The 15,081-nt window shown below is 48.9% G+C and overlaps 3 protein-coding genes across 3 annotated transcripts; 2 read left to right on the plus strand and 1 right to left on the minus strand.

Annotated features, from left to right (window-relative positions):
- The first annotated feature begins 1,668 nt into the window (after positions 1–1,668).
- On the plus strand, positions 1,669–4,616 carry GGS25DRAFT_185327 (uncharacterized protein). The gene is made up of 2 exons (XM_049256665.1): positions 1,669–1,824; positions 1,966–4,616. The coding sequence occupies exon 2, from the start codon at positions 2,221–2,223 to the stop codon at positions 4,459–4,461; it is 2,241 nt and encodes a 746-aa protein (XP_049118951.1). The 5' UTR covers positions 1,669–1,824; positions 1,966–2,220; the 3' UTR covers positions 4,462–4,616.
- Positions 4,617–5,820: 1,204 nt separating this feature from the next.
- On the minus strand, positions 5,821–7,766 carry GGS25DRAFT_481733 (uncharacterized protein). The gene is made up of 2 exons (XM_049260212.1): positions 7,643–7,766; positions 5,821–7,588 (listed from the first exon to the last, which is right to left on the minus strand). The coding sequence occupies exon 2, from the start codon at positions 7,416–7,418 to the stop codon at positions 6,108–6,110; it is 1,311 nt and encodes a 436-aa protein (XP_049118952.1). The 5' UTR covers positions 7,419–7,588; positions 7,643–7,766; the 3' UTR covers positions 5,821–6,107.
- GGS25DRAFT_481735 (UFD1-domain-containing protein) lies at positions 7,767–9,641 on the plus strand. The gene is made up of 3 exons (XM_049260213.1): positions 7,767–8,050; positions 8,116–8,442; positions 8,512–9,641. Exons 1-3 carry the CDS (start codon positions 8,048–8,050, stop codon positions 9,349–9,351), a joined length of 1,170 nt encoding a protein of 389 aa, XP_049118953.1. The 5' UTR covers positions 7,767–8,047; the 3' UTR covers positions 9,352–9,641.
- Positions 9,642–15,081: the final 5,440 nt, after the last annotated feature.

Below are 15,081 nucleotides of genomic sequence, written 5' to 3' on the forward strand. Positions count from 1 at the left end.
TAGGTACATACGTAGACTAGTAGTCAAAGAAACCTCATTCAATGTAAGTTGTGTTGCTCCATCAAGAGACATCGCTCGCTTACCGGAATTATCGTGCATATCGGACATGCGAAGCTCGGTAGGAAGAAAGAAATGAAATGAATGAAATGAATGAAAGAAAGGGAAGAAAAGAAAAAAAACGTGCTGCTTGATTTGATCTGCTGTGTCGCAATCCGTAATCGGTTAGAATATATTATAGACCGCGAAATGATGCGATATCTCAGCATTTCTAGGGGGAACCTATCAAATCATCCCGATGGGTAAGACTTTAGAGTTTTGCAGGCAGGCAGGCAAAGCAGGCCGGTCATTGAATGGCACTCAAGCTGCAGTGACTGGATCTGAACGAAGTTCGTTTCGAGCCACGCAAAGCCACACCGATCCTATTTAGAGTTCAGTAGATTGGTACTGTACTACCTAAGCAGTAAGCTGTCCACTGACACTGGGTGCTAATGATCAAACCCCACCTCATACCGGTCCGCTGTAATCCTTTGTTAGTTGATAGGTCTATCAAAGAGACCACTGTCGAGTCCCCGGCTGCTGGGTTCTTTGCCAGCCGCGAGCGCGACAAGTAACAAATCCGGTACGTGCGAATTACATGTAAGCAGCGGCGTACTACTAGCCTAGTACTAGGTATGTAGGTTAGGTATTGTACAATACACATCACAGGGAAAAAAAAAGAGGTAGGAGCAGGAGCAGCAAACATTTAAACTACCAACCTAGCAACTTGCTTAGGTAGTACTAACTAACTATCCATGGATGTATGTAGGTAGTATGTAGTATTTAAAGGGTAGTACACATGTATTTTAGGTGACGACGGGGGAAACTGGGGGATCCATCTTTGCCCGTTCTACCTACTACTACCTAACCTGCTAGGTACTACATAATTAGTCTCTACCTTTTTAGCAGTACTAGAGGTACAGTAGTTGCCCCATTCTCAGCCAGCTCTGCCACCATCCGGTCCCTCAACCAAGAAACTTCCCAAGGCTCACGCAAAGTTGCAACTTCTCTACTCAACCTCCAGCAACATTGAAGTCTCATACCTAGTAGTATTGTACAATACAATACAATACATGATATCCATGTATGTACTGTCACTGAGCATTGCTGAGTAGACAGACAGCACTGGACTCTGGATACATTAAACAATAATCCTTGCATTTACTTAGTTAAATGTTTATTTCTACTACTACTTACTGCTAGGTATCAACTATTCCTACTGTCATTAGTAGTTAACAGTACCTAAAAGGACCGCTTTCCAGCTTGATACTACGGTCGGCTTTCACCCACTTCACCCAACTCTTCCCGCTGCCGATCATAACGCATCATCTGCAACAACAATCATCGGCACGCACGCACTCACGCACGCCCACACCACCACACACATACTCCATACTCTCTACTCTCTACTCTCTATCTAACTTCTTGTCTCTCTTTTTATTTTTATCTTCCCTTCCCTTTAATTTCTCGACTAATATATCCACTTCCCACCCCGGATTATCTTATTCTCTTGGACGTATTATTTACCCTGCCGTCCGCAACCGGGATCTTTTTATTTTTTTTCTTGATCATTCGCCGACGCGAGCCATAATTTGATGAGCGATGCGCCGGGCCGAATGTCACGAGGATCTATTGGAGGCTGGATAAGACAGCAGATGGTGTCTACGCGACAACAATAGCTTGTGCCTATCTATCTATCGCATTGTAATCCCAACTTCCTGTCTGTACGAGAGACTACGGTGTGCAGGCCTAACGCGAGAATCGCCAAACCCGCACCTATCTATTCAGGTCAGTCCATCAGTCCATACTCAAAACGGTATCTTTGATAACTCGACTGTTTCTTTTTATTGCATCATTAATTTTACTCCTAATTAAGCCAATTGCACTGTATTCACCTAATTCTATATCTCATGATTATTCTACTTTTAGAAAGATTGCCATGCTAAACTCAAAATACTGCAGACAGACTCGCGTGTATTGATCTTATCGCAACAATTCGGAACCTAATGATACCCTCGTCACCATAACTTCATCCCTTCACTTAATTCACCACCCACCCATACACTCACTCACTCACTCACTCACTGACCCACCCACCGCAACCGCAACCGCGATCTTCTCTTTCATGATCACAGCATCAAGCTTCGCGTGCAACATTCGAAAGTTGCATGAAAACGGAAAACCATGGAGGAGGCAACCAAGACGATTGACACTCTAGTAAAAAACATATTACCCTTCAAAGCACATTACCTATCACTCGACACTTCGCGCCGATATCCACCACACGCCGACGACAAGCGGTTAGAAGAACAGGATATCAGGCCTCTACAATACACAACATTTGTTAGCGACGCAGACCGTGGAATTATCCTTACTAGGGCATACTTCGACATACGAGAAGAGACCGCTACTCCTGCTAATGCGACTAGTACACCGACACCTCGAAGAAACGACCCCAATAATAAACCCAAGACAAAGTTATCTTTGAAAGACTACAAGAACAGGAAGAAGTCACCTGGCCCCGACGGCGAAGAGCCGCCTAAATCAGCCGCGCTGCCTATCAAGGCGAGTGCGCCTTTGAAGAAGGTAGCGGAACCTACTCCAAAGGATATGGAGGACCGCCGTGGAGCTAGGAAAGGAGTACCTGATGGGAAGCCTGACATGAAATCCGAGGCGCGGCATGGTCGTAGTCCTTCACTGGACAAAAAGAGACGAATCCCAGAGGCAGAACCAGACTCCAAGCCGATGAAACGACCCAAGGTTGAGAATGCGACACCCAACTCTACAAGTTCGCGTTCCATAAGAGACAACTTCTCTCTAAAACCTGAGCGGCAGGCACCAATAGAAAAGAAACCATCAAAAGACTTGAAACCTCACCCCGTTGCTAACGGAAAATCAGCGCTGAGTAGTACAGGGAGCAAAGGTGTCTCACCCAAACCTGGCGCTCTTGTGAATGGCTCTCAGAAGCCTGTTAAGAATAAGGATGGAGCGGAGAAGAAGACAGAAAGTAACCATAATACGAAGGGGAACCATTCATCCAATTACTTACCGCCCTTACTATCACCCATTGACATAACAAACTACGTGGATGACGACTCCAAAGCACCGCGTCCTAGCCCTAAGAAGAAGCCAGCAGATTCGAATGGCCTCAAGCCTCCGCCGAAAAAGAACCAAGATCATGAACTATCTCCAAGTCCTAAGAAGCGGAAAATTCCACCTCTTCTGTCCCCAACACTACCCCCCATTGTTCTAGAAGAATTGGCGTTGGCAAAAGCGAATAAATCGAAGGATCTGAGTCAAAGGAATAGTCAAGTATCCGACTCACCCAATGGACAAAAGAAGACGGTGAAGATATCAAAACGCGAGGAGACGATCCATGTTGATAGCAATAAAGGACAGCGGGATTCGCTTATGGTATCGTTGAAATACAAGAAACGAATTGCGAAAACCGTAGCGCGCCTCTTGAACTTACCCCCAGGCGGAAGAAGGAAGGCTGATCTACTAAAGACGGAGGAACGTGCTACCCGCGATCGTTCCAATAGCTTGGAACCCGGCACTGCACGTAAGCGTCCCGTTCCCGTGGTGGACACTAGTGAAGCGTCCAAACGACCGAAGGCTTCGGACCCGCGCCCCTCGACGCCCCCGAGACAATCATCCGCAATGACGCGGGTCGCATCCAATAGCTCCCAGGCTGGAACTCCAGGCGTAGCAAACGGCCTCACCCCTGCTGCGCAGCCACCTGAGCGCCGTCGCCCATTCGCCGATCCAGAGAAGCTACAGAAGTTACAATCTCGGGCAGCAAATTTCATACAGCTCGCTACTAAATTAAAACATGAGCGAGATGCAGTCTTGAAAAAGCCAACCGAGGGAGTTTCTGAGCGTGACCGTCAAGTTGCTATCGCCGCCGGCATCCAGTGCCTAGTTTCCTTCCTACTTGGTTTCAAACTGCAGAGCGATGCTTCGGATCTCGAGCGCAAACCCGGTTCAACTAGGTCGTTGAGGGAATTACTGATGCTATTCCGAGTTACTAGGTCGGATTGTGCCAGGCATAACTCATTAACCGCGCTAGTATTACGCCTCCAGGGCATATGTCTTGTGTATATTGGCCGTATAATGTGGTCATATCCTCCCGACCCTGACCATGTGAAGGAAATCCTCACCAACTCCAAGGAGCAACAAGAGACCTGGCGACTAGCTGACAACGCACGCAGAGCTATGGGCGTCTATGATGGGGCTAGTAAATCGGGAGATGGCGGTTCCATGGGGAAGCTCATAGATCGACTAGGCCCATGGACTATACCGGAGGAAGCCATACCTGTCACCCTCGAAGTCCTACGAAAGGTCATGCAGGCGAATAGTCAGTGGAAGCCAGCGGATGCTCTATGCAAGCTCGGACCCTCCCTAACGAATGGTGTCACTACTTGAAGTCGAACAATTACAAATTTCGCAGGGACATCGAACGATGAACCGCGTTGTAATGTATATTATGAACCATGATTCTCACGACATGATACCAGACTCCTTGTTTATTTTTCCGCCTTTGCGACATACAATCATTTTCAAAGTTGGGTAGTCAGGATTTCTGAGAACTCATGGGTCAAGGATGGCCTCAGGCACGGCATCACGGCGTCTTGCTGGAAATGGATGGCGTGTGGGGGTTTCTATGTGAAAAATCCTGTATAGCTTATTTCCAGGGCTAAGGGTATAAATGGTTGCCGGTGTTATTTTCTAATCATGCGTGTCTCATATCAGACGAAACACAGTACAGAAGGAGAAAAGTTAGATGATGACTTGAAAGCGAGAGAAGAGAAGAGCAGAGCAAGAAGAGACAGCAAGAGAAAGAGTTCTACAAATGAAGACAGTAGCCGAAGATGGAAGCGAGAGAGAGAAAGAGAGGGTTGGTTGATTGGCCGGGCCCCCCTTGAGAAGAAGCCCTTGAAGAATGGCGCCTCCCCTCCGCTAAATGTATTTTTTTTATACTCTCAAGTATTGATTCGTAGGGGACGGACGGACGGACTTCCCAGCAAGATGATATCCCGCCGGCGCGGCCGAGCTAAATGGTATTTTTCAAATGATTATTTATATAAATGGACTTGAGGTGATTTGTGGTGTGATGTGGTGTAGTGTGGTATGGTGACTTGTGGTGATGACTTGCTTTGATTGTTGTGTTAGTAGTAGTGTGGCTTTGGCCACTTGGGATGGTGAGGTGTTTTTGTGTTTTGTAAGGAGAGGGGGGGATGTCGAGTGTTTGCTGTTTACTACCTATGATGTTGGATAGATGTTGGATTGCTCTAACTAGGGATGTGGTCATGAAATCTACTTGTCTGGTTTGTAGTGAGGTGTCGTGTTTTTTTTCCACAAACTTGCTGTTGCTTAGGTACCTACCTATCTGGTGCTTGTTTGGTTATTGAGTGTGAATATAGTAGAGGAATAGTTAGTTGCCTTAAGAGCTGGAGAGGGACTGATGGAAAGGGGGGGCGATGGGAGATAGATTAGGTGTATTGTGCTGAAGGTTTGTATGATAGTTCAGGGGGTTGGTTAGTGATGGCGGAAGTGGGAATAGCTACCTGCCTAGGGAGGCAAGCTTGCTTGTAGGGAGGTGTTGGGTTGTGCACAACTTGAATACTAGGAATTACATGTGCTGTAGAATCGTTTCAGGAGGCTGTAGATAACTATGATCTTGAGTTTTGACGGTGTCTTTGTCTTTAGGTAGCGTCTATTCAAGCCCCCCTTTTTCCTTCAAGATGTATAATAAGGAGGGTTGGAAAGATGGGAGTTAAGGGGGTATAATGTTATTTGCAAATTAGCGTATCTACATAGCACATAATCGAACTTGAATATGATGTCTTGTTACACTTTGAGCCTAACTTTTGTGTTGATGGCTCGAATTACTATACTTCTCGTCTTCTGCTGCTGGATTGTACACTTCAAAAAAAAAGGGGGGGTATTGTAGGTTCGCAGATGGAACAGCACAATATAGAGCCACAATAGCAGTACATCGTACTCAGATGTCATCATTAATATGACCGAATGATATCGCTCCTTGCGGCTAAAAAGATCTTGATAGGTAATCATACAAAGTTGGCAACCCGCGTCCAACTATCGTCGCCAGCTTCCTTGAACTCGACGCCCTCGCCAAAGTAGCCGGCATCCTGCCAGGCTTTCATGGTCGGCCCGTCGAACGGCCCTTGCTTATCCGCATTGTCCCTGCCGTCTGTCCACCGGAACTCCCACGTCTTGTTAATGGCGGCCGTAGCGGGCTTATTCTGCGGCTCCACCCACGGCTCATCTGCTTCGCGGGTGTACTCTCTTATTAGACGTTCTCTTTCCCGGTCGTATATATCCGGCCGATCTCTTCCCAGCAGTATGTCTGCCGCCTCGGTGATCGCATTGATGGCCTCCTTGATGCGACTCTGCTCCGGGTCTTCGGGGGCTTTCACGGCGTCCACGTCCATGGACTCCGGCTTCTGCTTCTTCTGCTTCCACTTTGGCACTTTCTTCGTTTTCGTTTGCCCTCGGCCTAGTCGCGCGAGAGCCTCCAGGGCCGTCTCGCCGCGCTCTAGGTGTAAGATGAGGGACTTGAGTAGCTCGGAGGTCAACATGCTGTCTTCCTCTTTGCGCTTCTGTCGCAGATCGGCTTCGCGCTTTTCGTGGGCCTCGGCTGCTTTCTTCATGTCCTTTTTGCTGACGCCTTCTAGCCATCGGTCGTGAACGGCATTGGGGTCCACAGCCTTGCGGACAAAGTTTCCGGCTTCGTCGAACCGTCCTTCCTCCTGCTCGGCTCTGAGATTGAAAGCCTCGACCTTGGGAGCGTGCTTCTTGAGTCCTCCGGCACCAACTTCTTCGTCGATGCCTTCTTCTTGGATTGCGAGCTCTATTACCTCCTCGTCTTCCTCTTCGGATGATTCCTCGTCCAAGTGAACGCGCCCACCGGATTTGGATACTGCTTCTTGGCCCTCGATCTCCGCCGCGTCAAGGAATCTGACCTCCTTGGCCTTCTTCCCCGTAGTGCCGTCTGCTGTATCGTCCTTCTCGTCGTCATCGTCTACCTCCGCAAACATATCATCCATATCCTCGTCATCCTTTTTAGGTTTCGCTTTATTGCCGTGCAGACTACCGAATTCTTCGCGATCGGAATCCGAGTCGTAGCCGTCAATGTTGACAGCTCTACGCTTCGTTGCGGCGCTGCCACGAATCACGTCTGCGTCGGCTTCTAGAAATACATCGTTTTCGTCTTCGTCGTCGTCATCTGCGTCGGCTGCGAGGGCGGATGGATTCCTCACGTCGAATTTGACTTTCTTGGAGTTGGGCTCTGTATGGTGGGTTCGCGCATAATTCTCGCCCGCACGCTTTGGGCGCGCGGCGCTGAACCGTGAAGACATTTGTGGCTTGTAATCTTGAAGTTGTAGCGTATTGTTTGCTTGCTTGTTTGCTAATTGAAGAAGAGAAAGCACTAGGTTACATAGTAGGGTAGTTAAAAGAAGATAGAGTTTCAATGGCAATTGGAGGTTGGATATGACGTTGAAATTTGCCCTGGTTCGGTAGTACCTAGCTGAAGCTTATTAGTGGGGCTTGCCCAGGGCAGCTAGAGTAGCATCTTAAGCACCTTGGGGGTCACTCTTAGTGGAGTTTTTAGGGCGCACATGAGCGCTAGCACTGCACTTGCTTTAAGTTGCTTTTAAGTTCCAAGGTCCGTTGAACATTTCACACGGACCACTTTCAACTTCCATGTTCAAACTTATTAGGTAAGGACCTTTTAGTCAGGCGTAGTACAGTTTCGTCATCAAATGCAGCTGCCTTCAATGTTCATGAATTGTTAGAGCTTAAGAGGAAAGTCTAGTAGGTTCGCGACGTGACTCCCTTTTAACATTCTTCATCTCTAGGTGCTGGTACCACATTACAGATTCTTTTCTCAAACAAAGCCACCATTATACTCCCTCCATCTTTTAGGAAACCCAAACAACGTATAACTTAAGCTTATCAAGTCACTATATAACCCCACATCCTCATCATGGTTCGTAACGCAGCCCAACCTTTTTTTTGCGGAACTGAAGCTTTGCTAACTTTCACGCCGAATAGTACCGTGGATTCAATCCTCTTGACCCCGACGATCCCGCCGCCATGTCGTTCATGGCCCGATCTGGCTTGATGCGTGGCTCCGGCATGCGCCGCTTCGACGAGTACTTCCGCTGCTACCCCCTCGTCATGGCCCCCGGCGCCGAGAGACCCGATTTGAACTACGGCTCCAAGATCTTTCTGCCCCCTTCAGCACTCCAGAAGATATCGCAATTACATGTCCAGTGGCCCCTTATGATGGAGTTGCTAAATGGCGAGAAGGGGGTGCAAACTCACGCAGGTGTTTTGGAGTTTGTTGCGGAGGAAGGTAGAGCTTACCTACCGCAATGGGTTGGTTTTAGTGCCCAAGTCTCGAGATCGAGATACAGCGAGAGGGATTTCTTCAACTAACAGATACAGATGATGCAAACACTGCAACTGGACGTCGGCGATATGATTCAGATCAAATCCACTTCCTTGGAGTTGGCCAAGATGGTGAAGCTGCAACCCCAGTCTACCAACTTCCTCGAGATCAGTGACCCCAAGGCCGTCTTAGAAAAGGCATTTCGAAACTTCGCCACCCTGACCAAGGGTGACGTCTTTAACTTCGAATACAACGACGAGGTCTACGAGGTGGCAGTACTAGAAGTGAAACCGGAAACGGAGAAGATGGGTGTATGTATGATCGAGACAGACGTATCCGTTGAGTTTGCGCCACCAGTAGGATACGTTGAACCACAGAAGGGCAGTGGGACAAGTACGCCGAGAAGTACTGTGGGTGGGCTTCCTGTTGGTGGTATGATGCACCCGCAGGGTACGATGGCACAATCCATCAACTATGATGCTATTGCGCCCAACTCCACCACAGCAGCGGCCGGGGCCCGGGCTGTCTCGTCTCATTTCATCAGTGAGGGCCACAAGCTGAATGCCAAGAAAGGCTCAAAAGCCCCAACGCCTAAACCTTCGACTCCTGTTCCTGGCACCTCTTCAAGAGCAGTCCCTATTCCGCCAAGACGGACGAACGGTCCTATGCCTCTGCGATTACCTCCCAACAAACTGTTCTTTGGCTACGAAATCAAGCCGTTGAAGACGGACGCGGACAAAGAAGCCGAGAAGGAGAACGCGAGCAAACCACACTTCGCAGGACAAGGCCAAACTCTAAGAGGAGTGGTCAAGAAGAAGGGTGATGGGGAGGATAAGGACAAGGGCAAGGCGCCAGAGAAGAAACCGAGCGAAGGGCGCCGACTTGATGGAAGATAGGCATCGAGAAACTGAACAATACTGGGACAAGCCGGCGTTAAGGGGTTTCTAGGCACGTAGTCATACAGACTCGATAGACTAACATAGGTGGCCATAATATTACATCGCTTCAATTTGCGTAATAAGAAGTACGCATCTTGATCATAATGAATACAGTAGTAAGGAAATTCGTGGACTAGGTATTCCATACTCTGTTCGTAAAGGAATAACACATTTACACACATACTAAGATGTGGAATACAATACAAGATCTTGGGTTCGACCCCGAGAACATGATTTTCTCTTTAAACGTGTTCGGATTTCTCCCCACTAGTTTCTAGTCATTACGATGAGACTATAAACTCCCGTATCCATTCCCCCTATAGGCAATACTAAGGAATTATATATTAACCCCAGATGATGATGATCCTCGTCAGACTAACCCCAGTTACTTGGACAGACCTCACCTTGCACCACTCCATAGATGCAATTCTTTGATGGTTCAGGATAAAAAGCTACTATTCTTATTTATAGGGTGCTTTTTAGTTGTGTTGAATACAGTGCCCTCCTCAATCTATATTTCTCGATGTGTACTGTAGAGCATTTCATTACTTTCTGAACTCTCTCACCAAATACAGCTCCACTCAAACTCAATTCAACCGCTTTACTTCACTGAGGCTACCAAACTATATGTATATACATTCAACTATCATCACTATGGATGTTTTTGGTTCGACGATAGATCAGAACTTGGTGTGTGTTGGCCCTGGTGCTCACGTGATCTCTACATAAGAATTCTGGGGTGTGGCCGATATGACCTACCTACACCATATCACCGACATGTCACACTTTTTATTGGAGGCTTGCTTTTAAGGCTTGCTTTCTAGTTGTCGTTGAGTTGTTGCAAAGTCTTAGTATGGATAGTTGTCAGAACAGAGTCATCTTGTGATTTGCTAGATGATCACGTGTCGTTTTAGTGAATAGGGGGACAACAATTATCTACACAAGAGGGCATATCACTTCTTTATCCCATTTAAAATAGAAGATAGGCGTTAATGTTGTTATTGTTCGCGCATAATCACTAACTGCTATCCCAAGTATGTACCTTCAGAGTAGTTACCACCATATACTTTCCATCACCTATTGCAAAGACCTTGAATCCCAAGCCATACACCTTAACAACCCTTATCCCTTCCAGTATCATGTATATGTAGCCTCCACAGCATCCACGACCTGAATATTCTAGAGATCCCCGTACAGCAACAATGCTGTGCTGGAGCGGTCCAGGTTTCGCCTCTTGATAGTTACGTATATGCTCTTGAGATCAGTCTCCAGGGGCTCCTCCCCCATGGGGTCCTTTCCCCTTTCCCCAAAAGCCTTCTCCGCACAACCAGGGTAGGTCACATTGACCCCCGTGGCTTGTAGGCGCTTTTCTCGTGATACTTGTAGGAAATGTTCACCTGCGGCAAAAGGGACGTTCCCGTCCCACGGGACAGGGACAGGAACGCCCCTTTTTCTTCTCACGTTTCGGATTCTTCAAACACGTTCTTGCATGGGCCAGAGGAACCGGCGCGGAACTGTTTCGTAACCCTTGACAGCCCTTGTCCCTTTCCCATATCGTAAGTTTCAACCATCGTATTTCTGGACAGTGTGGAAAGGTGAAGGGGATGAGACACGTCGGCTTTGAGTCGTTGGACTCTTCTGTGCTGCTGCTGTTGTAGTAGTCCGCCCGGAAGGAACGCGGTAGATCATTCGTCCACGTGCCTTCCGCGAGGCGGATCTCTTCCTGGGCTTCGCTTGTGCGGAACAACCTGATTGGAGCAAGTGTCCTCACCTCTGAGTCAGCCGTCTCACCGAACGCGAAGAATTCGTAGGTAGAATCATATTCCCGCGCCCGATGGCCAGCCATTGTGGTTTGGCTTCAGTCAAATGGGGCTTGAGTTAACCCAGCCTCAGAGAGGAAACGGAGCCGGAGATGGCTCCCAAGGTGGTGGTTGGTCCTCGAAATGAATCTCTTGATCGGGTTGTTACTTGCGAAACCCATTGAAGTTCAACGAGATTAGAGCGATCGATATAGGACTCGAAACAGCATCAGAACGGTGAAGGACATCAGGGAAGCCGAACAATCCCTCCCACGATAAGCAGGTGACGGATGAAATTGCTTCCGTCCGTGGCCGCTGGCATCGGCTGGCCAATCGCCCATTCCTCATTTGACATATTGGGTAGTTGTGCCGAAGCTGCGGCATTCGTTGACAACTTATATATCAAGATTGCTCGTGACGGAAAGACTTGCCAGCAAGTCGGAAAATACTCGACAGTCACTTTCACTTGCTGTCGGATCAGTTGGCAAGAAGCCGCTTTCATGAATCAGAGAAGAGCATCCGCGGGAGACGACGAGGGCTTTGGAAACAGGTGAATAGCTGCTTCGATTGATTTTGGTGACGGCTTTCTAGCTAGACTATGTAGGTTGAGGTTGGAGATAGACCGCTGACCTAGCCTCTGAGGATCGTCTTGCGAGGGCTTTCTTCCAAGGAACCTTGGGTGGCAGAGACTCATGCCCGAGCCCAGCCCCTGAATCAGGCTTCTTGACTGGGCATTGAATGGCAGTAAGGTGTTCCGAGACATCGCCTTAGCGACCTTATACTTTTGACGTCTATGATTCCAGCCAGCAAAGCAGCCACCACCCGTCGTCGATAGATGTAGATCGTGAAGCGTATCACAGAGACCGCGGAAGCTAAGCCTATTGTGGAATGTTCCTCACTCCACTGCCTGGCTAGCTGGCAGAAGACCCGTATTCTCTCAAGCTTTTCTTTTTGGGCATCAATATTGGCATTATTGCTGTCCTTGGCCCTTGGCCCTTGGTGCTCCCCGGCACCCGCGGGGCATCAGCAATGCCAGTGTTGAAGACCGCAGCGTCTTTCTGTGTCAATTCCAGGGAGCCTGCTTAATCTGCTGGAACGGCGGCGATGTCGGGTTGGCTGTTGCCAACGCATCGCCATCATTCGGAGGGTATTGTTCGATTAGTGTAGTATCACCGACACCCTTGATCACAATCACTCGGGGTGTTGAAAAATAGCTCAACAGTACTGTAAGTGTAGATTAGACCAGGTCTAGCATACTGGTAAGGACCACGGTTTGTAAGAGGTGTTGATAGTTTACAACACCCCGAGCATTTGGCGAGTATGCTTTATGATATCCGAATCTAGCTTCGCAGAAGATGACCTTGAAGATCTTGATGTTCTCGTCCAGAAATTCGTATTGTGCATCTTCAAACTTGTACGTGCCGTCGTTGGACATCTTGGCAAGGTCGGCGAGTGCTCGTAAAATCGGTATCTCATACGGGAGACTATTGCCGCTCATTTAGAGTTGTCCTGTTGTCCTGAGGTGCTTGCTTATTCTATCCGTCACCTTGTCGAGCTGCACGGACGGATATTTGCTTGATCGGTTGTTCGTTCAACACCTAGTTGGACATGCATCTTTCGGAAGAGCAACCGCCCAACATCTACGTGTATCCTATTCCGTCTTATCCGCACGCGATCGTTCGGTGGGATATCGTCGTCAATGGCAGAGCCTCTTATCTCAGTCTGCGAACCACGCATTGGTGACTTTTGGTGTATATAAGCACCCGCGCCGGCCTGAAATGCTCATGTTGCTTCGACCCCCCACACATGGCTTGTTCTCCTTCCTTTGCCTTTGTGTTTGCTCCTATAGGAAGAGTCTCCCGGGCTCCGTTGTGTGCAGGGAGCGCCTGCGTCTTTCAGGTAGCAGCTAGCAGGCTCTTGGGGTTCGATTCATGCTGTGCTTCGGACAATGGGGATGTTCTCAATCTCTGCACAGCAAACGCACGCCGTGAGATTTAGTCTCGATTGCAAGAGTTTCGATGGAGGATTGTGGCTTTCATTCGGTTTATGTTTCTCAGGTCACGCGCCCGTGCCGCCATAACACCCTTCGCATTCCTTCGTAGGCTTCTGTCTGCTAGAATACCTTCCATGATGCGTGGGCTGGGGAACGAACGCCATGTAGCACATATGGCTGGGGAAGGTCATCTTTGCCCCCTTCTTGGGTTTCTGTCGTAAAGCAGTGATAGAACACCGCAATGAAGACGACGAAGGCTCCGAAGACAGCCTGTGACAGCAGTGGAAACTAACTAATTGCGTTTCGTTGTATATTTTATCGGCCCGAACGTCGGGAGAGAGTGAATGCTCTCTTGACGATAGAACCGCGAGGGCGAGCCAGGTTCATACCGAAAGACTTTGCGCAGAGACGTGGAAAAAGGTCAGCGTACTAAACCTTTGGCACATCTTGCCAATGAAGGTTAAGAAAAGGAAACCAGCCACCAATTGTTGGCTATTCTCATTGGTGATACAAACCACATGGGCTCCGATTTCTTCCAGGCCGGATGGGCGGAAAGTTGGTCCCCGCCCACGTTGTATTTCTAGTAGATGGGCCTTCCCAGTAGTAGTTATGCTTGCATTCGTAGGACAGCCCCCGGAAATGTATCGGAAAGCATCGTCGTGTGTGCAATCCGTCATATCGACATCTAGGTTCTTCCACCCCTCGGAATCCCCCTTGTTGAAGAAATTGCACAATGTATGGAATCAGAGGAGTTGTTGCGCTCCTCCGCGTGTGGGTGACGTAGGGTGTTGTATTTAGCACATTCGAACAGCTCGTCGGATCCATTAGTCATAGCTACCGTCGAGGCTTCCACGGTCCTTTCGGAAGTGGACAGCATAGTAGTGTTCGTCCTGGCCCGGGGAGCCTCGGCGGTAGCTGTGGCTAATGGATCCGAATGATCCGAAGCGGCTCGAATACCGTAGATGTCTCTTTGATAGACGTGTATGATCGAAACCGTTAGGTTTAGCTTAGCTCTTGTCGTGCAAGAGCCGCGTGGACCTTGTTGTGAGGGGCACGGGTACTGTAAAGGCCATCGTCGGATTCGCTGGTGGCCGACAAGCCGCCAGCAATAGAACTCTCGCTTCTACCGGTCTGGACCAAAGGCACAGTCAATGCAAAGTGGGCCTCTCCATAGAGTTGAAGAGAGGCAGCAGCCTTGATGGTGAGAGATAGACGTGTCTCTTATAATCAGTCGCTCAATCAACAATCCTCTCTTCTCTCAACTGGTAACTCAGAAGCGACGGAGACCGATCTCTGCATCGAATCTCTCCAGACCCTCCGGGCTATGACTCACAATCAGCGTCATCTTCACATCCTTCCTTTCATCACCCATCACCCGCATCCCCATCGGCAGTCTCTCCAGCGTCTCAAACGTAGTGATCACCCCACCCTTGTAATCAACGAACCGGAATCCGAAATAGTCCGTGAAAGTACCTAGATGTTGACCTAGACCAGGACCGGGCAGTAATTGTTGTGAGCCCATATCGCGCGCCGAACGGTCGACGGCGGTTCGAAGATCTTGTTTAAGAAGTGTCGCGTCGAGCTTGTGTTGAAGGAGGCCACTTAGCAAGTGTCGGGTGATACGTTTGTTGTGCTTAGGAAGCCTCTCGTCGACGAGCCACCCAAGGGTCGTGGTTATGCTTCAGCAAGTGCTGAAGCATTCCGCGCTTGCGGACGTTGGGCTCGGCACAGCCCGGCCACTTGCACACCGAAGCATTCTCCTCGCCTCCAAAGCCACCATTCTGGTGCTCGTGGAGGAGGTGGTGGAATGGCCGGGCTGCGACCATGAAAGGCGCTCTCGAGCAGCCTGGCCAAAGGCACTTCGAACCGTGGGCGGTTCGTTTGTGCCTGGCCAGA

This window comes from Hypoxylon fragiforme (assembly GCF_022984875.1).
Source record: "Hypoxylon fragiforme strain CBS 206.31 chromosome Unknown GGS25scaffold_3, whole genome shotgun sequence".
In the NCBI taxonomy this organism is placed as follows: domain Eukaryota; kingdom Fungi; phylum Ascomycota; class Sordariomycetes; order Xylariales; family Hypoxylaceae; genus Hypoxylon; species Hypoxylon fragiforme.

Coding starts and splice junctions, on each gene's coding strand:
- GGS25DRAFT_481735 (XM_049260213.1), top strand. Junction 8,443..8,511: donor GAGCTTACCTACCGCAATGG/GTTGGTTTTAGT, acceptor TAACAGATACAG/ATGATGCAAACACTGCAACT.
- GGS25DRAFT_481733 (XM_049260212.1), bottom strand. CDS start 7,418: ATGTCTTCACGGTTCAGCGCCGCGCGCCCAAAGCGTGCGGGCGAGAAT.
- GGS25DRAFT_185327 (XM_049256665.1), top strand. CDS start 2,221: ATGGAGGAGGCAACCAAGACGATTGACACTCTAGTAAAAAACATATTA.